Source organism: Hippoglossus hippoglossus, chromosome 17, assembly GCF_009819705.1.
Source record: "Hippoglossus hippoglossus isolate fHipHip1 chromosome 17, fHipHip1.pri, whole genome shotgun sequence".
Lineage (NCBI taxonomy): Eukaryota > Metazoa > Chordata > Actinopteri > Pleuronectiformes > Pleuronectidae > Hippoglossus > Hippoglossus hippoglossus.
Window position 1 is genome coordinate 9,671,693 of NC_047167.1, and position 10,713 is coordinate 9,682,405.

Sequence of the window (10,713 nt, forward strand, 5' to 3'; positions counted from 1 at the left end):
CAAATAAATAACTATAGTACTTTTAAATGAGAATTACCTTGAAATAATGTGAGGAGGGGAAAAACTATTCACATTTTTCCCCAACACTTAAGAGATCTGTATCAAATGTATGGCCCACTTCAGAGAAAGCCTTTCATTTGACCCAACTAACATCTACATGAGATATAAAGGCCACCAAACAGTGTATATGCATCGTAATCACATCAGGTGCGGCACCAAAAAGGTCCTCACACACTGATCGGATGTTCCCTTTACTTAATGACCATTTATGGAAGGAATACATTTTACTTTCCAACACCTGCAAAGACAAGAATAATATTCATATTTTGTTCTCATCAAATATCTAAACCCCAGAGGCAATGATACACAAAAAAAATACAGTTGATAACATTTTTATTCGTTTCCAAAAATCATAAATTAAAAATCAAGGCATTATAAAAATAAGTTCTTTAAAAACAAAAGTGTCAGTACTGAACACATGGTGGCAGTGTGACTTCAAGTTAAAACAAACAGTGAGGTACATGATGAATGAAGGACGATTAACAAAACCATGATATCATCAGAAGGACAAAGCTCATGCACACAGTGCACAATATTAGAGACGATGAGGGGTTCTCCTTTTCACCAAGAGTTTTCTTTGTTGTTGCCAACAAAATCATCCATGGAGGCCTGTAGACAGAGAAGACAGTCATTTTATAAGATATAGAACAATAAGTTATAGTCCTCCCATGTAATGTTCTGCTACAATTTCAAAATAAGGTTGTCCCAAATGCTTTGTTTTAAATTTGACACTTTAAAGTTATTGCCTTTTAAAAATATAAATCATCTATCCATGTAGAGTTTAGGTAGAAATTTGAGCAACTGTACCAACCTGCATGAGCAGCCTCTCCTTCCTCAGTTTCTTGTAGAAGACGAGAACATCTGGATCCGCACGCACCACACGGGGGTCAAAGTCCATGACCCTCAGGCCCTCCAGGCTCCGGGCGCGGGACAATGCCACGTACGCCTGGCCGCTCTCAAACACGCGTGCCAGAGAGATTTCCACACAGTCCAGTGTCATTCCCTGAAAAGACAGGAGACTTGTTCACAAACCAAAACAATAAACAAACACGGAAAATTATTTCAAAACAAAGAATTCATTGGCATTTTGTCGTCCATGTTGCAGCCTGGATGGATAATTCAGCGTTTAACCAGGAACCCCCGACTCCAGGATTTTTTCATATCTCATTCGTATATATAAATACATAGCACATGTATGAGTTTTTAGTTAAAACCTCTCACCTTCATCTACATCAACCAAAGACAGAGCTTTTTGCAGATCTATTTATTTTTACCAAGAGATAAGAAGCAAATCATTGCTCAGGGTCTGAGATTTGAGAAAATTTACCAACAACCCAGTTTCAAGATTTTAAGCCACGTGGACAATATCTCTACCCCTGGTATTTTCCTGTATTCTTCATGTGCACTCATTTACTCTGAAAGGAGTAGGAGTGGGGGATTTCTGTGTAGTGTCCCTGTGCATCAGCTCCTCTGCTGCAGATCAAACCCTTGAGACACATTGGCTGTGATCAATGAACTCAGGTACCCACAGGGCCCCCTATACTCTCCCCTATAACCAATTTCAGAGTGTGATGCCAGGATCTCGGAGTCTGCTGTGATATCAGAGTGGGAGGTACTGGTGTGACTGGTGATGACGCAGTTGCAGCTCATGTAGGGGGGAACAGTAGTACTGGGTTAGTGATCAGGGCCTCTGTCCCTCAACACATAGCATTGTTACTCCTAAACTGCTTTCAGAAATGCACTGAAGTCAGGACATTTTCCTGACATTTTCGGGAGGTGTTGTATGTGAGAACGAAAACGCCCAAGTCAGTTGCTTTGGACATCTTCCAGAGCTTTTCTTGCCAGCCCCTGGTGATATGTACACGATGGGTAAGACACAGACGGAGAAGTTGACTTAAAGACTGATTCAGAGCTTTCGGTGATTAAGGGCTCTCGATGTGCATGCTCTACCCAGACGGCACCGCGTGTCTGAATGTTTTGGACATTTTCCTGTTGTGAACACTTCGGCCCCAGAGTTCATGTCCAAAAACAGCTCTAGACTCATCTTGCCGGAGTTTGTGTAATCATGTTACAGACTGATGAAAGATATTACAACTCACCTTGTGGGCAACATGAACGTCTGCGCCAAAGTGTCTAAAGACGCAGTGAGCTAATGCTTGTAGGTTTCCTGTTCCTACTACTGTGCTGCCATTAGAAATGAGTTATTGAAAACAGACTATAACGACATTTGTCAGGAGAAGATCAGATTATCTTTATCTGATCACAGTCTACATTTCTGACCTCTCATTTCCCCTTCACTGTTGATATCAACCCTGCACGACAATCAAAATCTGAACAAGACTGATCGTGCTCAGACACAGCAATCAAACCGTCTGCCATGTTTAGCTGCCTGGTCGTGATTACAAACACTGTACAAAAGAATCATAAATTTGTTTCAGGCCAATTCATTTAAAAAAGAAATGAATCAAGTGAGTCATTCTTTCAATAGAAAGACACCACACAACCCGGGTGCTCCACGGCAAGGTACTCCTCAAAAGCACAGTAAGGTCGTCATAGTGATGAGCAGTTTCTTCTCTGTATGACTGGTACTGAACCTGTACTCACCTGGCTCTTGTGGATGGAGATGGCCCAGGCCAGTTTGAGTGGCAGCTGCTGTCGACTCAAGTGGATCCCACCGCCGGACTTAAACACCCAGCGCTCTTGTTTAAGCACCTCTGTAACGCCGCACAGGAAACGCACACGTGGGAGTCCTGGTAAAAAAAAAAGGAGTGAGTCAGTCGACGACACTAAAAGCAGTAAAAATATTTTTTTCTATTCTGTTCATCCTGAACTGACAATCCACATAAAAGACATTGAACTATGACGCAATTAATAATCTTCCAGTGACGTTTTTCGTGTGAATGGAAGGAGACAGTGACGAGGCAGCTCTAAAATGTTGGTGTTAAAATTAGCATTAAGACAGATGGTTACATTTTCTGGTGGGGGCTTAGGCACGGCCGTGGAGTGGACACGATCATGATTAACAGATAAGACTGTTCACACAACAACTCTGGTGTGAGGGAAAAAAAATGGTGGATAGATAGATAGATAGATAGATAAAACTTGTGGCTAAGAGATATGCAATTATATTATTTCCACTAATGTCACCAGGCAGCTCCATGGTTTAGAAAAATACACTTTGACATTTTGGGGGAAATATTCTTGCAGAGGGTTCAGTTTGAGGACCGAGTCCACTCCTGTGTTTGTACATTACATATGAAGCTTGAGCCAGGAGACAGTTAGCTTAGCACGAAGACTGAAAACACAGGGAAACAGCTAGCCTGGTCCTAGCACATGTTTTTCAACGCCAGTAACCCTGTCAGTATTATTTATTGTGATTGAGCATATGGATTAAACAAATGATATAATGTTTAAGTTCAGAATCTAGAAGGTACCAATATGAACCACAGAATGTCAAATCAATCCTATAAGTAATCCTCTTGCCAATCTAGACATGATTTCTCGCAGAGTTAAATACGTTTATCAAATAATTACTGACCATGTTTTCCGGACTCAAAAGCCACAACCACCCCTCTTGCTCCGTTCACCAGACCTCGAGTGACATCCAGGTTCTTTGCCAGCATGACCTAAAAAGCAAAACATTTTTAAAGCATCACATCACTCAAACAGAACAAAATGTTTGATACATCCAACAAGTGCAGTGTTGTATATGGCAACTAGTGGGTACAGAGATTATTTTATGGATTATGGTCAAACCTGAGCTCCCACTTTGAGTTGGATGAGTCTGTTGACTGGGCTGTGAACGTCTATAGTCTTCACCAGGCCTGGATCACTGTCGAGGGCCTCAAACACACGCACTGAACCTGAGGGATGGATAGAAATTCATTAAACAGGCGGGTGGTGACAATATAGTAAATGTAGACCGTTCTGCTTAATCTTTAAAACACACACAGAAAAAAAAACCTCCACTGCGGAGTTAACCAGAACAGGAAATAACTGGAGTCAGAAAATAAATAGCATTCAGCAGAGACTGAAGAACAGGAAACAGTTGCCACACATGGTTCAAACCCTGGATACAAGTTTATCCCATTTTCACCTGGTACCAAGCCACATGAAGTAACAGCAATTTCAAGATGAAATAAATAAATAAATAAATATATATATGATTGGATGGAACAATTCAGACCTGGAAGCTGCTGGAGTTTGTTCTCATTTGTCAGCTCCACGTCATCCTTGTGTGTGCACAGCCTGGTGGCTAGAATTCCGTCCCTCTCGATGTTATGATAGGCGCTTTTTAACAGCTTTGCAGTGACTTCCTCCGTCACCCTGTATGATGTTAGATTAAGACACAACACAAAAGTTATGTCGGGATAAATAAAAAAAAATAAAATAAAAAAAAAAGAATGTTCCTTTAACAGCTCTAAATGCATCGACCATTTCTATATAAAAATGTACAACACATCATTCTGCACATTTGTCATTAATCTATTAAAAATAATTGGTGCCTGGTGGTCACATTAGCTGGGAAACGGACAGTGATTATTGTATTATTATTATTATGTTACCTGCCCACTCTCACTGCCTGCAGCAGGGAGATGAAGGTCTGGTCCGTTTGCCTCCGCACTTCCGTTAGCTCCATGTTGACCTGGATGACCTTACGCCAGCTCCTGGCCTGAGGGTTCACAGGTGAGACGGTCTTTTTCAAAAAATAGCCATTAACGCTCTTTTAAGCAATAACCAGTCTGTAGAATAGGTCCTAACTCAAGACAACTGCAAAGACAATCACTTAAAGTCTGAATGACTCACTGACTCCTAGTGATACTTTCACTACTGTGTTTCTTCTAAATTGTACGAATTGTTGGTTTCTTTACCCTAGAACGGACCAGTTACATTTAAATACCGTATATGTACATCTGGGGCGAGTCCTTTTACGTTTCTATGACAACCCAAGGCTACCAAAAGTTATCTTGCATGTGAGGTGAGAGGCATTCAGCTGCAATATGCAACTTCATCACTAGATGTCACTAAACTCTACTCACAACCTTCAAGAAAAAAAAACTAGATAATTTCAGGGCACTCGTTCAAATAGAGTAGTTATAATTTTCTAATATTGGACTGCAAATGGCTGAATCGCCTTAATCACCCATCATCGTATATATTTATTCGTTATGCAGCATGTTCGTAAAAATATGACAAAAACATAGAAAGCGTCAAGTTCCATGACGATCTGACCTGGAAGCAGAAGGTGTCTTTCTCCTTTCCTTTAGATACAGGAGGAAGCTGAAGGAAGTCACCACATATGATCAGCTGGATTCCTCCGAACGGCTCAGTCGACCTCTTCACTGACCTAAAGGAGAACAGTGAAAAGTTGTAAATCACGAAAGATGAATATAAGGATTTATATCCCGAAAGTGTTAAATGTACTATCACACAAGACAAAGAAACGTTGAGTATCGTGTCAAGAGTTATTAGTTATCAAGTTCTGTGGAGAGGGTCAATTGAGAGCATTGACACAGTTTCCTGTACATGATGAAATAATCTCAGGAAAGCTTTACATAAAAAACTGGAATTTTATCGTCATTATGAATTGATCAAGATCTTTTTTGATTTTGTAAGACTTAGGGCTATTAGTTCTCTTCTTGTGCAAGTATCATAATTTAATTAAACAGCTGCAGCCACTTCAGTAACAAATCTTCCGGCCTGTAGCCACAATACAAGAAAAGACACAGAGGAAAAGCTCAAACACACAAGCAGGAGTTATATTGTATTAAAGTTTATGCAAACGTATAATATAGTAACATTGAAACGTGTTCATTTACACTGCAGCCAGATGTAGTATCAACGTTCAGCTTTGAATCTCATCTCACCTGGCGACTGACTCGAGCTTGTCAAAGAACTGAGCCTCCACCATGGAGACCTCGTCGATGATGAGGTGTCGACAGGTGGTCCAGTGCTGCAGCACCCCGGGCCGCTGGGCCAGCTCGATACACTGCTCCAGAGGGGCCGAGCCCGAGCCCATACCTGGACAGATGGTCAGAGTGGGTTAGTAACCCCTAACCATTCAAATACATAATTCACACCTGTTCACACAACTGTATATTTAGATTGAATCCAAAACATCTGTTAACGTGGAGAGACAGTCAATAGCACCCCATCAATAATATTAAAGATTCTTAATCTAAAATACACCAACACACATTGTTACATGAGGCTCATGAGTCAAATACAAGAAATGAAAAAAAGACTTTAAAAACCAAATATTGAATGGGTGTGGGATGGATTAGTTAAACGTAGGTATACATTTATTCTGATTGGATCAACGTGTGATTCTTGTATGATGCGACAGAGGTAGGTCTCTCACATTAACCACAAAGCTTATTGTTTAAGGGAAGTATGGATTTCCTTATTAGAATTTCTTTCACTGGGATTTGATATGATCTGTTTGGAGTTTTGTTTTCTTTATTTTGTTTTAACACGGAAATCGAAATAAAAAACTATGACAATGAAAAACAGTCTGTCGATCGGCCTAAATGAAAGAACAAAAGAAGAAATGGCTTATATTGAAGGTAAATATGTGTGAAGGTCTTAGCTCATCAACATAAAGTTACTTACTGTTTTCTCTGTTTTGTATCATTGAAAAGTAAATGTATTTGGGTTTTGGACAAATAAAACAAAACAAAACCCGAAGGTTAAAAGATTGACTCTGACTCTGAAAATAAGATTGAATTATAAGTAAAGGAATCGTAAGCTGCAGCTCTATTGATGAAGATGCTGACTCATACTTTTCTTTTTTAGGACAGCAAAAAAAAAAAATGAAAACAGATGATTGCTCATCCTAATTGAGTTTTTGTGACATGCCCTTGTGGAAACCAGCTAATTGAACAATCATGACGACAAGCGTTATTACATCTGGGGGGCAAAAATAAATTCTCTGCACAAATAAAAAAAAAAAACATAAGCAGACACACTTGTATTTAATTTCTATTTAGTCTACAATAACAGACCTGCAAAGCTGTGCAGCGTTGTTCCTCCAATGTGACATGCAGCCACTCCTGTACTGGCTGTGGCGAAGGTGCTCTTTGGAGGAAGAGATCCCATGATCCTCTTTAACAAGAACGACTTTCCTGTGCCTGAAAAACACAAAAAGTCAAACTAGCTCAGAACTGACAATTACTCAAAAGGACATATGCACTTACTCCTGGTGGTAAAACACCATAAATGTGCCATGGAAGCAGATTTACACCAGGTTTGCTCACAGAGATGTTAACATGAATGAAAGAAAACATTGTTACCACGTGACACCAGGGAACGATTTGGTTGATGTACAGTTCATGCGATGAAAATGTCACATTACCAGCACTTCCAGTAAAGAAGACGTTCTTTCCGCTCAGCACTGCACTGAGAACAGCTGCCTGCTCTTTATTCAGCTTACGTGAGGGCAGAGACAGGATGGGCTTCTTACTCGGATTTGTCTTCGACTGAAAGAGTCAACTTTAAGTTAGTGGCGCATCATCTTCAAGGACAAGTCATGAAAAGTGCTGCATTAAAAGTTGACATTCAAGGCTTTTGCATAAAAAAAACAACATTGAATTCACTTAAAATGTTTATGTCAAGCACTTGCACAAAAAACATTAATTCAAAAAATATGAAACCTCAGAGAGAGCCTGATGTGAAGGATTACTCTGCCAATATGTTGCGTGTAACAGATCATGTCAACAAAATAAAAGCATTTACAACACTGATAAATGGAGAGGTGTATTAATAAAAAAAAGAGTCAGACAGAATTGAAGGAAGCAGTGTTATTGCTAATAATGATAGTTATTGCCAAACATATAAAACCTATATATGTATAGGGTTCAATAACACATTAAAACCAGTTAAATTATCCAGATTTGAAAGGGATCAGATTCAGTGAGCGTGCAGAACTCACAGGACTGAAGTTGCTGTCAGCCCTCGACCTCTTGACCTGGCGTCCAGCTGCAGGCCCCTTGTTGGTGCGCTCCGTGAGGCCTGTGGGAGCCTCTTTGCTCCTCAGCTCATTGACCTTCTGGATGTCTTTCTGCTGCAGGGGGCTGATGGCCTCGAAGCTGCGGGGCCGAGCCGCCTGCAGCTTCTCCCTGTGGCTCAGGGGCCTGCTGCTCTGCCAGGCCTGGTGCTTGATGCTCAGGGTCTTGAGGAAGAGGCAGAGCCGGTCGGGGGGGCAGTTGGAGATGAGCAGCTGGATGTTCTCCTGCAGCAGCTTCACGGTGCACTTGCCCTCTCTGGCGAACTTGGTGAAGAGCCTGAAGTCCTTCAGGTGGAAGCTCTGCGGGACTTTGCCGTCGTGCAGCCGCAGGATGATCTCCTGGAACTCGTTGCGGCCCAGGGTGACGGAGGCTCTGCGGAGGAGCTGCCTGCGGGAGGCCTGCCCGGAGGAGTTGAGCTGCTCCACGGTCACACAGCACTGCAGCTGGGCTCCGTCCTCTCCGGCCAACATGGCTGCGGCTCTCTGACGATCCGACAGGGAATAATCACAAACGCACGTTATTCTGATGGTGTGGTCTACATGTTTGTCCGAAACAGGAATCGGTGTTTTGTTTCCTCAGACTGAACTGAATCCATGTAACGCTACAACAGCTGCGCCCCGTTACAACAACACAAACATCACACATGTAGTCAGAAACAACATTTTAACTTTACTCCGGGTTCTGAACCCTCCTCCAGATCAACTCCCACCTCTTACCTTTGTGTTTTGTTTGTGTAAACTCAGCCCGGACCTCCGTCTCGCTCCTTCCTCTTGTCTCCGTGCAGCTGCTCTGCAGGAGCAGCCACCGATTTTCAAATTGTCGGTGCGTGAGATCAGCCAATGGCAGCGCGACGCTCCCGGCCAATCAGAGGGAGGAGATTTAACAAAGCGCCCAATGAGCGATAAGCAGGGACGCCCCCTCATCCTCCTGACCAATAGAATAGGTTTTGACTGATGACATATCTGGGAGGGGAAACACATGGCTATCCGGAAATGGAAACGGCAACAGTGCTACTCCAACCTTAGATAGAGGCTGAATTTATTATAATGTGAATTATCATTATTTATTTATGAATGTATATAACTTAAATTTTGCAGATGCCAATGGTGGAGATTATTTCATGATTATATTTTGCGTCATTTATCTGAATCTGTAGAGTCACTTGTGACTAGAGATGTAATACTACTACTATATGGAAAGCTATTATTATATATTTATTCATAGAGCACTTTTCAACTCAAAGTACAAAGTGTTACACAAAGGAAACAAGAAGAAGGAAGTGCATATTTAATAATGATAATAATTGCAATAATTATAGAGATAAAAGACCATTAATAGCCTGGCACCCCTAGTTAATCCAGGGATATGCTTTGGCAAGGCAATTAATTCCAGTGCTTAGGTCCCTGATGGCAAATGTTCTGTAGCCCCTTGTTTTCAGCCCATATTCAGAAATAGACAGCAGAACCTTGCCTGAAGATCGCAAGCTGCACAGAGGTCAACAGGGAATCAAAAGATCAGAGATATAGCCTGGTGCCAGGCCATGAAGAGCCTTACAAGTAATCAACAGCATTTTAAAATCAGTCCTAAACCAGACTGGGAGCCAATGGTAAAACATGAGAAGAGGTGTGATGTGATCAAATCCCTTAGTTCTAGTTAATAACCTTGCAAATAGATGTGATTGATTAAAAAGTACAATATGTGACAGGCAGGGTGAGGGTTTTTGATCAGTGTCTGTAGAAATCAGTCTCACTTACACTTTGATCATCAGCCTGGATCGAGTAAAAGTCTCAAGTAAAATGTCAATGAGAAGAAAATAAGAAAATAAAGCAAATATCATGATCAACCCCAAATATTTAAAATATTATCATTACCTTATTATTCTTGAGTTTAAGTGGAACATCTTGTAAAGAAAATTGTGTCTTATACTGTAGTACTAATCACAAGTCAAGATGCCCTTAACAGTTTGGGTCTTGTAGAGTAATTTCCTCATTAGTCTCCACATCCTGAGTCTGTCACACGGGTTGACTAGTTGAAAAATGTTTTCATCTTTACTGCTGCTCTTTCTGAAATATCATTCCCACCTTCACACGTTTTACTACTTTGCCCTATAAAAAATCAAGTGCAAAATAGAAATAGGATCCACATTTAAATAAAGCAATACTTAATATTTCAAATAGTAAATTTGAAATTCATTTTTATATGAAACATATGTATTGTGAATGTAACCACACACACACACACACACACACACACACACACACACACACACACACACACACACACACACATACTGTATGTATATATGTATTTATATATTGATTTCCGAAGGTCTTTAATTATAAAGATTCTTAAACAGTAAATGGTCCTTTCAATCTTTGCATGACACACTTGTATAAGCGCCAGCACTTCACTGCTCGTCCAAAGACAGGACAAGATGCCATCACCATGATACTGTTAAATCACAATGTGACCCCTGATCAAGACCCCTGATGACCCCAGGACAATGGGGATGACGCACCCCAGCGCATCCTATAGAGGCCCAGGTTCTGCTGGTCTGTTTGGATGCTGCAGTCAGGTCCTCCAACCAGCCGCCGCATCCAGCTTCACCTCAGAGACAGCAGCCGACAATTAGGACAAGGACCATCAC

The 10,713-nt window shown here is 41.2% G+C and overlaps 1 protein-coding gene across 1 annotated transcript; it reads right to left on the bottom strand.

The window, feature by feature from the left end:
* Positions 1-152: 152 nt before the first annotated feature.
* Positions 153-8,889, bottom strand: pif1 (PIF1 5'-to-3' DNA helicase homolog (S. cerevisiae)). The gene is made up of 13 exons (XM_034614415.1): positions 8,783-8,889; positions 7,989-8,560; positions 7,415-7,536; positions 7,065-7,190; positions 5,928-6,081; positions 5,293-5,407; positions 4,626-4,732; positions 4,247-4,386; positions 3,817-3,923; positions 3,599-3,686; positions 2,665-2,810; positions 872-1,063; positions 153-669 (listed from the first exon to the last, which is right to left on the bottom strand). The coding sequence occupies exons 2-13, from the start codon at positions 8,534-8,536 to the stop codon at positions 622-624; spliced, it is 1,893 nt and encodes a 630-aa protein (XP_034470306.1). The 5' UTR covers positions 8,537-8,560; positions 8,783-8,889; the 3' UTR covers positions 153-621.
* Positions 8,890-10,713: the final 1,824 nt, after the last annotated feature.